Below are 14,346 nucleotides of genomic sequence, written 5' to 3'. Positions count from 1 at the left end.
TCCTTCGCTTGTTTTAGAACGCTGACTTCACTCGATGTTACACATCAAATATGACACCGGATCCTTATGTTAACTATCCGACAAGCAGGATGGAAGCTGTGGACATAATCTCCCTTGTATCTCGACGGGGACCAGCAGAGTGCGGATAGCTGGCTGATAAGCTGTCTGCCAGACCCAAGTGAACAGATTAAACAAATGAAGCCAACTGAAGTCTACACATTACCCAAGTCAAGATCCCGAAATTAGAATCAGTCCCGTGCTCCATTTGGATTTAATTAATAATTTTGTTGATGTATATCTTTTACAGATAACTTCATGTCCGGGATTACATTCTACTGCCTGTGGCTGACACAGTGGATCAAACGAAACTGTCAAACAGTCAAACAGCTGATCTTTGAAGCTACTCCACGTGAAGCTTAGCTCAACCACGAGTGTTTATTGTCCGGGAATGGAAATGACACAGTGCATTTCTTGTGCTTTGATCAATACGAAAGATTCCCTTGTTGTTTGTCTGTATTGCTGCAATGTGAATGTATTTCGAGACATGGACTGCTTTACATCCTTGTTATTAACCTGCAAATGTTGATTTCGTTAGTCCTGATGTTGATATCTATGGAATCCTGGAAGGGACATTGTCGCGTTGTGGCATTGTCGTTTTATCGCCCTCTCAAATACAAGCAAAATTAACCAAAACGCGACACGCGACATCGCGTGTCGCGTTTTGGTTTATTTTGCCTCACTTTACTTGTTTTTGAGAGGGCGACAATGCGACATAGCGACAATGTCCCTTCTCGGATTCCATAGATATCAGATGTTATATACACAGTTGTTTCATAAGGTCAGTGTGTACAGTCAGCAGGCTGGTTATGTTAGTAGTTATTTGGGTATGAGCCTGGCTGTATAATACCGACCTTCAATACCATTTGGTCCTGCAGATATGTAGAATTAGATGAGTGAGTGAGTATGGTTTTACGCCGCTTTTAGCAATATTCCAGTAATATCATGGCGGGATACACCAGAAATGTGCTTCTCATATTTTACTCATGTGGGGAATCGAACTCGGGTCTTCAGCGTGACGAGCGCACGCTTTAACCGCTGGGCAATGCCACTGCCCTATTATCAATGCCAAAGGCAATATGTTATAGACTACCGATAATAATGACCTTAATGACAACAGCAGAACAAATATTTTGTAAACAATAATTTTATTACCATTAAGTCTTTTACACAAGATTGCAAGAAATATATGTGCCAGCGAGGTAGGAGTCTGTATCATGTCGGCAAAATGTATATTTCACACAAAAAAGCTGAAATCTCTATATACCTTCCGTTGTATTAAAATAAAGACCCTCAAAACATTCCAGTCTCCTACCAGCTAAGCGCATAGGAATACATTCTCACAATGTAGTTTATATACCGACAAAAATATTTGAATAAAGTCACTAATACCTGGTATTATCACTATTTGATAGTGATCATAAACACCTGCTTATGCTATAGTCGGAATCGTACAAATTGAATTTAGAACGTTACATTTACAGAAATGCCAATTCTTATTTTTTGTGCAATGGCGCAGAGAAAATACTCTTTACGTTGCAATATGACTAAAGTGTTTCAATTGTGCGCTGCAAACATTGATAAATATTGGTAGTGAAATCAATTTCATTGAGGCAAAGGGAAGACAGATTACAAGAATAAGAAAAAGTGCATTCAAGAAAGTATTACTGCTGGAACAACTATTTACACCTCCACTTTGCTTGTTTTATCCCTTCATTTACTTACACAGCACAGCGGAAAATATTTAATCAAGCAGCGAAACAAACTTCAAAGAAACCCATTCAAAATTTTAATTAAATACATTAAACGCAAGCTCTTTCATGATTTGTTTTACTGACACAACTGAGGTCAACTGAACGTGCTGTAATGTGCCTGAGGACATCTATTTGTTACCTCGAGAAGGAAATTCGATGACTTATGTAAGTGAAAATTCCTTTCCATCAGAGCATGTATCCTTTACAACTTGATTTTATCTTGTTGAGAGTAAGATAAATGTTTGCAATGCTTTTAGATGCAATTACAATAGACAAGGAATTGACAGATTATTTTAACAAAAAGCTTAGGCGAAATGTATCCCCCTGTCCAGATGGCACTGAAAGCTGACATCAATATGGTAAACTGTCTTTTGTGGTGACATCCCCTGTAACATATCCCCGCTTCGCATAAGAGCAGTGATTGAACGAATAAAAGCGTTATGATTGCATCAAATCCGTAGATTAGGCTGGGTAATACTTCCACGAGCACCACATTTTTAATATCAAGCAGCGAGATAGCCTTTACCCATCTTGCATTTGGTTATGTGATAAAACATAGATCCAATGTTTGAATATGAGAGAGAATGTTTCATACTCCGATGCGTTTCTTGTCTGCAGATTAATCTGTTTATATCACCGGAAGGTTTTGGATGTAGATGTTCAGAAGAACCGTGCAGGAGATGAAGCACTGGAATCAGGAGATGAAGCAGCGGAACGCAATTTGGGTTTGCTTCACAAGATAGCGACTCAATCTCGACTTAGATTCCAGAGAATCTGTCTGCGGAAATGAAAGCGTGGGTTATCTTACATAAATGTCAATGAAGCACGGAGCTCATAACACATACCGTAAACAAGTAGGATATAAGATGCTATCCTGGTATTTATTTCTCCAGCTACAGCTTCGTTGTGTTCAATGTGTGGACGATGTTTTCTCTCCTTGTGTATTGCATGCTCTTATCATATTTCTGTTTTACAGATTAAATATTAGTAGGCAGCTGAGAGGGTTCGGGTGATCCTGGCACAGTCAGGCTGGTAAGGCTCATCATCAGCTCAGGGCCTTTGCACCCTCTACACGCAGCCCAGACAGCGAATGGGACTGCCTAGTCGAACACTGACTAGTTGAACCCACCAAGAACTTTCCGGAGAATATGCAGACTCCACAACAGTACAGCCTTCTGCATTACCCAGAGTGTCAGAAGGGCTGTGCTCCCGGTGGAGAACCCGGATACTCTCCTGATCTGTGCCAAGAGATCAGGAGGTACCAAACCAATGGCACCGATATATTTCTGTTATTATTGTGATTATTATAGTTTGCAGATGATTATTATCATTTTCCAGGATGCCCTCTATATATTCTGGTTATTACCAAGGACGGACGTGTCTGAGTCACAACCCAAAGCATGACGAAGACGGTAATAGAGAGATCGAGCCATGCCATGTCACTTACGATGCTGTGATTGTGGCAATGCTGGTGATCCGCTGACAAGGTGTTGGACAGACTCGTCAAATACATTGCATTACCTACATTTTCTGTTTACCGTTTAAATCACGCATGGACGAGTAGGAAGTGGTTGATCCTGAACTGAAAAAAGCCTTCTGTTTCACTTTTCAGGCCAACCGACCAAGCGAAAGATGGACACACTGCAGGTAAAGTATATGTGCTGGTCGTTCAGAGAGTCTTCCCTTGCCTTTATCGACCTGACATGGAATTTCTGTACCGGTGAATGTAATTCAAAGAATGATATTTTCGCAAACCGAAACATAATTGCATATCCGATATTAAATGTTCGTCGTTACTCCGTATTGGTGACGCTAGGTTTGTTATATTTCAAATTTTATCTCAAGTTTATAACGCCACTACAAAATTACAAAAATAATCAATCGGTTATTTGATATATCCATTCCTCTTTTTACTGCATTCTAAATCTCATCAAAAGTCCATACAAAGGGATATATACACTAATTACTTTTGTGTCCAGCAAATGTACAACAAAACTCCTGTCCTAAAGATTAACCATAATTCTAAATACAATCAGCGAAGGATTTTCTTATATTCCTAGAAACTATCTGAGACAAGATCAAGGGTTTGTTTCAAGTTTTGCAACATGAGAAAGAGCTACGTACAATAACGTAAAAAACAATGTGATTTTAAACGGATTTCTTCACAACAAACTTGGTAAAGAGGTGATCACAAATAAAGTTACATCTAGTTACATTGAGCACAATTTGTCAAATATGAACACAAACGCCATCATACACTTACTGAGGATACACTAAGCGGGATGATACATTTTCCTGGAAAAATAATGGTAAGACCTTAAGATAAGAGTTAGGTATACCAATAATATTCAGTTGTGCATCTGTCCAATCTGGTGTGCTTCATTGTGCATAAGAATCGGAATTTCTACAAGGGTAATTTGGCCAACAAATTAAAATAATCCTTAAGCATTTCGAGGATCGGATATCGTTAACTGTCAAATAGTCAGATCCATTCCATTGATGTACCTGTCTGATGAGGAAATCAGAGAACCAAGTGAAACCGTCTCTGTTTCAACTTCAGTTCAATGCATGCAGACTCGGAGTGAAAAACACGCTCTACAAAAAGGATGACATCAACTTTCCAATACTCAATTTTGCCTGGAAGTTGAGCAATATTGCAACAGCTCCTGCCTTTGTGTTTACATTTCGCAAGCCTTTGACGTATAATTGATCGTGCATGTTTTTATACGTCACATTGCTCTTACGCCAAAGATGTTGGAAAAAGGTTACGCATATTGATTTCCAAATTTGACACATCAGTCAAAATGGTGCCAATTGCTCTGCTGATTAACATCATCCGTTCCTGTTTTTTGAAGACAGGATTTTCTTTTGTACTGTCAGTTTATATTTCATTTAACAATTTGACTTGCCACCGCGTGTGTTTGTGACGGTGACACATTTGGCCAGGATGCGCGTTTTCCACTTACTATCGCGCATCCTGTCCCATTCGTTGTAAATAATAGAGACTGGACCAGACAATCCAGTGATTATTATCATGAGCATCATTCTACGCAATTGGGATACGATGACACGTGTCAAAAAAGTCAGCGAGCCTGACCACCCGATCCCACTAGTCACCTCTTACGACAAGCATGAGTTAATGATGACCAATTCTAACCGGATCTTCACGGGTATCTAGTAAGGTGCAATATATTCACACGATTAGATATCCTGCATGCATTTTCGACTGAAATCTCTAGAAAAGTTGTTACTTTTTAATGTTTTCCGTCAAAACATTGGTGAATTGTCCGCGTTTGATAACATTTGAACAACATACCTATGACAAAACTATACATATAACTTTTTTTTATATGATACTCGGTAAATGATGGAAGTGATTAACATAGCAATAGCGATATCAGGCTTATATCGACACTATCGATTTATCACATACAGTTTCCATAGTCCTTTTTATCCTAAAACTTAAAGTATTTTAAACATACGGTACAACATAAATTAAAATAATGTACTGAACATATGGTTGCATTATATAAAGTTAATAGACAATGGTTTCCATGTGAAAATGTATAGAGATGACACAACTTTATGGATGATCAACTTCTTTATTTTAACAATCTTTGAAAATTTATAGACAAACACGTGTACAAACCTCAATGCCAAGGATTTGTATAAAGAACACAGTCGTAAATCACCAGCCTAACAAAACGTTGTGTTCCTCTCAATAAAGAAGTTGACATCCATAAAAACTCTCTTCCTCAGCCTAACAAAGTCAAAACAATTTTTTAAACAAATAACTCCCAGACAGCAGCTATTAAACACATATGTTTCTTCAATCTCAAACCCGTGGGCTATTATGAGTTCTGTATCACTGTATACTGAATTAGTTCTGACATCAAACAGTTTCGACTACTTACTACATCGTAACCCTTGGTAATTACAGGAAAAGAATGAGGTAGATAATTCCCCGCATCACGGAATAGCTACTGAGTAGACGTGAAGGAGATGTGTTATGACAGGAAGAACATCTAAAGACGTGAAGTGTGCAATGCTACTAGCAGATAATAAGAAGGTCATGTTACTTGAGATGTACACTCACGTTTGAACTTCTTCATTTCTTTTGCATAACATATTTGAAGGCAAACACACACACAACGATAAGCAAAATGAGTTCCTTATCTGTTGCCCTACTTACATTGATAGAGAAGCGTTTCTATTACTAGTCGGTAGCAGCAGAAAGAAACCTTACATTTTTCTTGTACTTCTTTACATTTCATTTCTATAACATTCAATTTTATGTGTTCAATCACTTCAAATTGTGGTTAAGATCGAATCCTCGTCCAGAAGCAAAGGCAAAAGCGATTGTATAGAACACATGAATACACTGAATACATATTTTGATATTTGTTTTCTTATATCTTATTGAATATATGCATGTTGGAAGCAATAAAAAAAATGAAACTTACAAAGCAATTAGGTCATTGATTTTAAATCTTTCCCTCAGGAATTGTTTTGTCTGTGGATGACTATTTGCTCTATGCTGTTTAATTTCTTGATCAAACATTTCGTTAGAAGCATATGTTTTTTAAGTGTTGACAGTCTAAGCTGCATATCAGCGCATATTTACCTGATCATTATCGTGTTACGAATTTCAGATTAATCTGAACGCAAGTGATACACAGGCTTGTCAACATCATATGGCATTATGTACGCAAAAGAGCGCTGACATTCGTTGAATAGATTCATGTAAACATTGCAATCTCGTGAGAACATTAAATCAGAGATTTGTTACATCTAATTTATTCATTTGCTTTCATTGTAATGTACAATGTTTCCTCATGCGTGTTGCTACATAATCACTTGCGACTATATTGATCCCAGATACCATGAGTGGAATATCATTCATGAACTGACACGGATATCTACAAAGCAGATATTCGTGAATGAAAAAGTGAATTACAAAGGAAAGGAAATTTAGCTGAGTCAGCAATTTTTGTCTTTATCACATCGTCAATAAAGCTGAAAAACTTCGGCTGCTAGTTAACTGGTATCGCTGTCTCTCTCTGAATATAAATATAAATATATATACCCTACTATATAATATAATAGTTATTCCTCCAATTGTAGATAATGAAACGTATGATGTGTATATATGTATGTATATATGATACTTTGAGAGAGAGAGAGAGAGAGAGAGAGAGAGAGAGAGAGAGAGAGAGACGTCATATCCATCCATACATACATACATTCATACATACATACGTACATACGCACATACATACGTACGTACATTCACAGAATAAACTTCATTATCTATATGTGAAGCCCATTTCTGGTGTTTTCCGCCGTGATATTGCTGAAATATTGCTAAAAGCAGCGTAATACTAAACTCACTCACTCACTCATTACCTATAATTGGAGGAACTCAATGCATTTAAAATGGTAATTATTTCGGTAGGTTACATGGCTAATTGGTGTGAAAGGAAAGCACATTTTAATGGTATTGTCAAACCTTAAAGATGTTGGATATAGTTTTCCTTACCTTTCCAAAGAGATGGCAACGAGGGTGAGGACGCTGGTGAAAACGAAGATGGGGAGAAGATAAGAAAGAACTGAACACAGCGTATCACTGGAGAAGACGTGCCACTCACACGGAGCTGTGTACTCCATCAACTTCAACGGCATGACAATCGACGACACCAACAAATCCGATATCGCTAGGTTAACGATGTAGTAGTTAGTCACAGTGTGCATGTATTTGTTACGTATAACCGTCCATATAACCAGAACGTTGCCGGTGACGGCGAGGAAAATAATCACGCTGTATATCACTACTATAGTTAACGCCACTGACGTTATTTGGGTAAGGTCAAGGTGAGGCAGTACCTTAGCTGTGCACTGATCAACGTAGTCCGACTGAGGATTTGTTTCAGAGTCAAGGGAGATGTTATGTCCCGTCTCCCCTTCCGTACCAGTGGATAGTATGTAAGTTATATTCATGTCGCCAGGATGGCTTGGCAACGGAGGATTAAGGGTAATTCCTGCCATCTTGGTCTTTTGCAATGTCCTCGAAATAGGAAGTATTTTCCTCCAGGAAAGTATTTATGAATCAATTATTCACACGTAAACTTTTTCAAACTACTGAAATAAAACTGAACTCCATTTACATATGAGAAAAGAGTGTCTCATAAATGGCCTCAACACAAATATTTACGACCACGATATATTACCCTGTATCAGCTGAGTGATAAAGAGCTACTCCGATCTGTAATCCGATGAGAATTATGTATCACTTTTTCTTCTGTGGCTCATCCGCATGAGGTATTAACATGATGCGATAGGTTAGTTCACAAACACGTTCATTTGGTATTCCATGTATGTGTAGACTTCACTGTGGTCGTCGACCTTCCTTTAAAGCTGTCTCAAGAAAGTCCGTGTACTGTCTTTCAAGCGTCTCAGATGAACCTACAACAGAATCAGATGTGAATCAACTCGTATCGAACCAACGCTATCCTATGCTTGTTGCGAGAAGAATACACGAGGTAAGAATCGTCACTTGTCAATCACGCTAACAACACGTCTTCTGATTGGTCGACCCTCGGTGTCTAATTACTCGGGATTCTGACATCGGTTGGCACTGCAAACCGCGTTCGTGTTGTGGAGATGAGACTTAGCAGCGATCGAAGCAAGCGCTCTCTCTCATAAAGCGATCAGCTGGACGTGCGGGTGATTTACCAAGCCTACTGGTCTCCTCACCTGAGCAGAGGCTCCACGCCTGGTGGGGTAATGTAAGCACCAGTTACAACCCTTTATAGTCTATAGTGTTTATTCAGCGGCGTTATGATGTACACGACTCGAGCAGTTAACTGTGCCTGAAGGAATCAACGTACCACGCCGGATGACTTACTTTATAAACGCTATATACTGTAGGTTCAGGAAGTTAACAGATGCAGGGAGAAATGAGGTTGTTCTGCCACTGCACATACCTACGCGTTGATCCTTCGAAGTGTTGAGGCCACTTCCAGACCACCCGAGAAACCCATCCTTACTGTCATAGATATAACGCCGATGAAATTTTCTACTACCGATACAAATACTCAACGTCAGTGCCAAGAAATACCCAGTCTTGACTACCCTCAGACATATTTTTTGGTTAAGAGGGAAAATAGCTGTAAAATTATATAAATGCATCACTGAAATTCAGTGATGACACCAGGTGTTTGCGAAAAGGGTAGACATGACCTGACGTTCTTTATCAAATGGCTAAATTCCCGAAAATTTGCTGCAGATGACAGTTCACGACTTCAAAGCATATCTTACTTGTGGCATTTCACTGCTGGAACAAATAAATGCTCATAATATAGTCACAAATGTACAATAGACTCTGCTTTTACAAAGATTTCTTATCAATGTGGAAAGGGTTTTGTCGTTTTTATTTACATAAATCTGCTTGTGCGTGACAATATTTAATGAATAGCATACACCTGTACCTGATTCCATTTTCGATGAAACGTGTAAAGATAAACATCACCGATATTCTCTCTGGACACCTGCTGTTTCAGATACATATTTCCGCTTACATACATATATTACCGCTTTCATTTGTGAAGTTTCCGATCTTCAACCAGTGTGAAATTCTGGCCCATAATCGATAGCAATAAAAGGGCATGGATATCAGCCTCTCCACCGAGTAAGCAGCACAGCAGCTAAATGACTGCGGCATGTAAATATTCTGGATTTCAGTAATAAAACCAGTGGATAAAAACGAGAGGTGACGGGGAACTGTTTTAATAAAAGCGACAAGACCCTTACCCTTTACACATTTATAAGAAATCTCTGCTAAAATCCGAGTGGATTGTGCAATTGTGACTATATCATGAGTATATATTTGTTTCAGCAGTATTACAGCTGTACGATGTTGTTTGTAAACAAATCAAGTCCAGTCCCAGCATCCCAGTGTGGGTGTGGAATGCAGAGTGTTTGTGTGGTGATTTTGTGTGGAGTATTGGGTGTGTGAGGAATGTTGGTGAACATTATTTGGTGTGTGTGTGAGGTATTAGTGTGGTGTATGTTGTAGGTGTGTGAATGTGAAGTACAGTGTGTGTGTGTGAACTGCATGTGTGTGTGTGTGTTTGGAGCATAGTGTTTACGTTAGGAATGTGGATGTGAAGCTTAGGTGTGGTGTTTAGTGACTGTTGTGTATGAGTATACCAGTGTGTATGTGGTGTGTGTTGGTGTGGAGTATTGGGTTTGTGTGTGGTGTTTGTTGGTGTGGAGTATTTGGTGTGTGTGCGTTGTGTTGTGTTGGTGTGGAGTATTGGGTTTGTGTGTGGTGTTTGTTGGTGTTGTGTATTTGGTGTGTGTGCGTTGTGTTGTGTTGGTGTGGAGTATTGGGTTTGTGTGTGGTGTTTGTTGGTGTTGTGTATTTGGTGTGTGTGCGTTGTGTTGTGTTGGTGTGGAGTATTGGGTTTGTGTGTGGTGTTTGTTGGTGTGGAGTATTTGGTGTGTGTGCGTTGTGTTGTGTTGGTGTGGAGTATTTGGTGTGTGTGCGTTGTGTTGTGTTGGTGTGGAGTATTGGGTTTGTGTGTGGTGTTTGTTGGTGTTGTGTATTTGGTGTGTGCGTTGTGTTGTGTTGGTGTGGAGTATTGGGTTTGTGTGTGGTGTTTGTTGGTGTGGAGTATTTGGTGTGTGTGCGTTGTGTTGTGTTGGTGTGGAGTATTTGGTGTGTGTGCGTTGTGTTGTGTTGGTGTGGATGTGGGTTTGTGTGTGTGGTGTTTGTTGGTGTGGAGTATTTGGTGTGTGTGCGTTGTGTTGTGTTGGTGTGGAGTATTGGGTTTGTGTGTGGTGTTTGTTGGTGTGGAGTATTTGGTGTGTGTGTGCGTTGTGTTGTGTTGGTGTGGAGTATTGGGTTTGTGTGTGGTGTTTGTTGGTGTGGAGTATTTGGTGTGTGTGCGTTGTGTTGTGTTGGTGTGGAGTATTGGGTTTGTGTGTGGTGTTTGTTGGTGTGGAGTATTTGGTGTGTGTGCGTTGTGTTGTGTTGGTGTGGAGTATTGGGTTTTGTGTGTGGTGTTTGTTGGTGTTGTGTATTTGGTGTGTGTGCGTTGTGTTGTGTTGGTGTGGAGTATTGGGTTTGTGTGTGGTGTTTGTTGGTGTTGTGTATTTGGTGTGTGTGCGTTGTGTTGTGTTGGTGTGGAGTATTGGTTTGTGTGTGGTGTTTGTTGGTGTGGAGTATTTGGTGTGTGCGCGTTGTGTTGTGTTGGTGTGGAGTATTTGGTGTGTGTGCGTTGTGTTGTGTTGGTGTGGAGTATTGGGTTTTGTGTGTGGTGTTTGTTGGTGTTGTGTATTTGGTGTGTGTGCGTTGTGTTGTGTTGGTGTGGAGTATTGGGTTTGTGTGTGGTGTTTGTTGGTGTGGAGTATTTGGTGTGTGTGCGTTGTGTTGTGTTGGTGTGGAGTATTTGGTGTGTGTGCGTTGTGTTGTGTTGGTGTGGAGTATTGGGTTTGTGTGTGGTGTTTGTTGGTGTGGAGTATTTGGTGTGTGTGCGTTGTGTTGTGTTGGTGTGGAGTATTGGGTTTGTGTGTGGTGTTTGTTGGTGTGGAGTATTTGGTGTGTGTGCGTTGTGTTGTGTTGGTGTGGAGTATTGGGTTTGTGTGTGGTGTTTGTTGGTGTGGAGTATTTGTGTGTGTGCGTTGTGTTGTGTTGGTGTGGAGTATTGGGTTTGTGTGTGGTGTTTGTTGGTGTGGAGTATTTGGTGTGTGTGCGTTGTGTTGTGTTGGTGTGGAGCATTGGGTTTGTGTGTGGTGTTTATTGGTGTGGAGTATCTGGTGTGTGTGTGTTGTGTTGGTGTGGATCATTAGGTTTGTATGTGGTGTGTGTTGGTGTGGAGTATTTGGTGTGTGTGTTGTGCTGGTGTGGATCATTAGGTTTGTATGTGGTGTGTGTTGCTGTGGAGTATTGGGTATATATATATATGTGATGTGTGTTGGTGTCGGGTATTTGGTATGTGTGTTTGGTGTGTGTGTTGCGTTGATGTGGAGTATTGGGTGTGTGTGTGGTGTGTTGATGTGGAGTATTGGGTTTGTGTGTGGTGTGTGTTGGTGTGGGGTATTGGTTTGTGTTTGTTGGTGTGGTGTATTTGATGTGTGTGTCTGGCGTGGCTGTTGTGTTAGTGTGGAGTTTGTGGTGTGTGTTTTGTGCTGGTCAGGAGCATTGGGTTTTATGTGGTGTGTGTGTTGTGTAGGTGTGGAGTATTGGGTTTGCTTGTGGTGTGTGTTGGTGTCGGGTATTTGGTGTGTGTGGTGTGCTGGTGTTGAATATTGGGTATATATCTCTGGTGTGTGTTGGTGTCGGGTATTTGGTATGTGTGTGTTGGTGTGGGGTGTTTGATGTGTGTGTTTGTGTGAGTTATTTGATGTGTGTGTCTGGTGTGTGTATTGTGTTGATGTGGAGTACTGGGTTTGTGTGTGGTGATTTTTGGTGTGGGGTTAGAATTGATCTTCAGCAACCCATGCTTGCCGTAAGAGGCGACTAGCGGGATCGGGTGATTAGGCTCCCTGACTTGGTTGACACATGTCATCGTATCCCCATTGCGTAGATCGATGTTCACGCAGTTGATCACTGGATGGTCTGGTCCAGACTCGATTTTTTAAAGACCGCCGCCATATAGCTGGACTATTTCCGAGTGCGGCGTAAAACAACAACCAACAAACCAACGTGTGGATTTGGAATTTGGAGTATAGGTTGTGCGTAAGGTGCTTGTTATGAGTGAAGGATGTTTGTTAGGGTATGTTTGTGTGACGTGTAAGGCATGTGTGAGTGCTTTTGATATGTGAGAGACGTATTTTTTTAATGGCATAAGTGTAAGGGTAGTGTTGATGTGGAGCTCAAGATGTGTAAGAGATCTGTTTGTGTGAAGTGTATGGAGTGTAAGGGTAGTGTTGATGTGGAGCACAGGATGTGTAAGAGATCTGTTTGTGTGAAGTGTATGGAGTGTAAGGGTAGTGTTGATGTGGAGCTCAAGATGTGTAAGAGATCTGTTTGTGTGAAGTGTATGGAGTGTAAGGGTAGTGTTGATGTGGAGCACAAGATGTGTAAGAGATCTGTTTGTGTGAAGTGTATGGAGTGTAAGGGTAGTGTTGATGTGGAGCTCAAGATGTGTAAGAGATCTGTTTGTGTGAAGTGTATGGAGTGTAAGGGTAGTGTTGATGTGGAGCACAAGATGTGTAAGAGATCTGTTTGTGTGAAGTGTATGGAGTGTACGAGTAGTGTTGATGTGGAGCTCAAGATGTGTAAGAGATCTGTTTGTGTGAAGTGTATGGAGTGTAAGGGTAGTGTTGATGTTGAGCACAGGATGTGTAAGAGATCTGTTTGTGTGAAGTGTATGGAGTGTAAGGGTAGTGTTGATGTGGAGCTCAAGATGTGTAAGAGATCTGTTTGTGTGAAGTGTATGGAGTGTAAGGGTAGTGTTGATGTGGAGCACAAGATGTGTAAGAGATCTGTTTGTGTGAAGTGTATGGAGTGTAAGGGTAGTGTTGATGTGGAGCACAAGATGTGTAAGAGATCTGTTTGTGTGAAGTGTATGGAGTGTAAGGGTAGTGTTGATGTGGAGCTCAAGATGTGTAAGAGATCTGTTTGTGTGAAGTGTATGGAGTGTAATGGTAGTGTTGATGTGGAGCTCAAGATGTGTAAGAGATCTGTTTGTGTTAAGTGTATGGAGTGTAAGGGTAGTGTTGATGTTGAGCACAGGATGTGTAAGAGATCTGTTTGAGTGAAGTGTATGAAGTGTAAGGGTAGTGTTGATGTGGAGCACAGGATGTGTAACAGATCTGTTTGTGTGAAGTGTATGGAGTGTACGAGTAGTGTTGATGTAGAGCAAGGATGTGTAAGAGGTCTGTTGGTGTGAAGTGTATGAGTGTAAGGGTAGTGTTGATTTGGAACACAGGATGTGTAAGAGATCTGTTTGTTTGAAGTGTATGGAGTGTACGAGTAGTATTGATGTGGGGCACAGGATGTGTAAGAGATCTGTTTGTGTGAAGTGTATGGAGCGTACGAGCAGTGTTGATGTGGGGCACAGGATGTGTAAGAGGTCTGTTGGTGTGAATTGTAAGGCTTGCGTGAGTAGTGTGGGTGGAAATAAGAAAGTATGTATGTAGTGGTTGGCAATCAGGTGTAAACGTGTGAGAGGTGGGAACTGGATAAGATCATCACATGATAAGACTATGACTTAAATGTCTACACAAGACCGTGGGCGCAGTGACAATAACAAGAGAAATCCGTACTAGGATAAAGAACTGATCTGCTAAACTCTGAAAAATACAACATTCTGCAGCCTACAAATCCGATTAATACAAGCGTAGATGGAGTCAGTGTACGGTTAGGCGTTGGCACGACAATACTGCATTATGTGATATTCCTGGCTGCTCAGCACAGAGGATCGACTTACCATATGACAAAGGTTTCAGATGTGACTCACTTGGTCCAGTCGGCTTATTCCGTAATCGGCTGGCCTTGACTACCGGTGCTAGTTCGCTGAATACGAAC

At 40.6% G+C, this 14,346-nt stretch overlaps 2 protein-coding genes across 2 annotated transcripts in view; one reads left to right on the top strand and one right to left on the bottom strand.

The window, feature by feature from the left end:
- Positions 1–8,295, bottom strand: part of LOC124280463 (galanin receptor 2a-like) — a 70,701-nt gene extending 62,406 nt beyond the window's left edge. Inside the window, exon 1 of the mRNA XM_046716398.1 lies at positions 7,351–8,295. Coding sequence (XP_046572354.1) covers positions 7,351–7,856 — 506 coding nt within the window. The 5' untranslated portion in view covers positions 7,857–8,295. The remainder of the gene's footprint in view (positions 1–7,350) is intronic.
- A 4,399-nt stretch (positions 8,296–12,694) lies between these two features.
- LOC124280478 (keratin-associated protein 10-6-like) lies at positions 12,695–13,573 on the top strand. Its single transcript, XM_046716419.1, has one exon. The coding sequence runs from the start codon at positions 12,695–12,697 to the stop codon at positions 13,571–13,573; it is 879 nt and encodes a 292-aa protein (XP_046572375.1).
- The last annotated feature ends 773 nt before the right edge of the window (positions 13,574–14,346 follow it).

This window comes from Haliotis rubra, unplaced genomic scaffold, assembly GCF_003918875.1.
Source record: "Haliotis rubra isolate DU_JTF1 unplaced genomic scaffold, ASM391887v1 Scf268, whole genome shotgun sequence".
NCBI lineage: Eukaryota > Metazoa > Mollusca > Gastropoda > Lepetellida > Haliotidae > Haliotis > Haliotis rubra.
The sequence above is the reverse complement of the archived record's forward strand: the minus strand, read 5'-3'. Positions and strand labels throughout refer to the sequence as shown.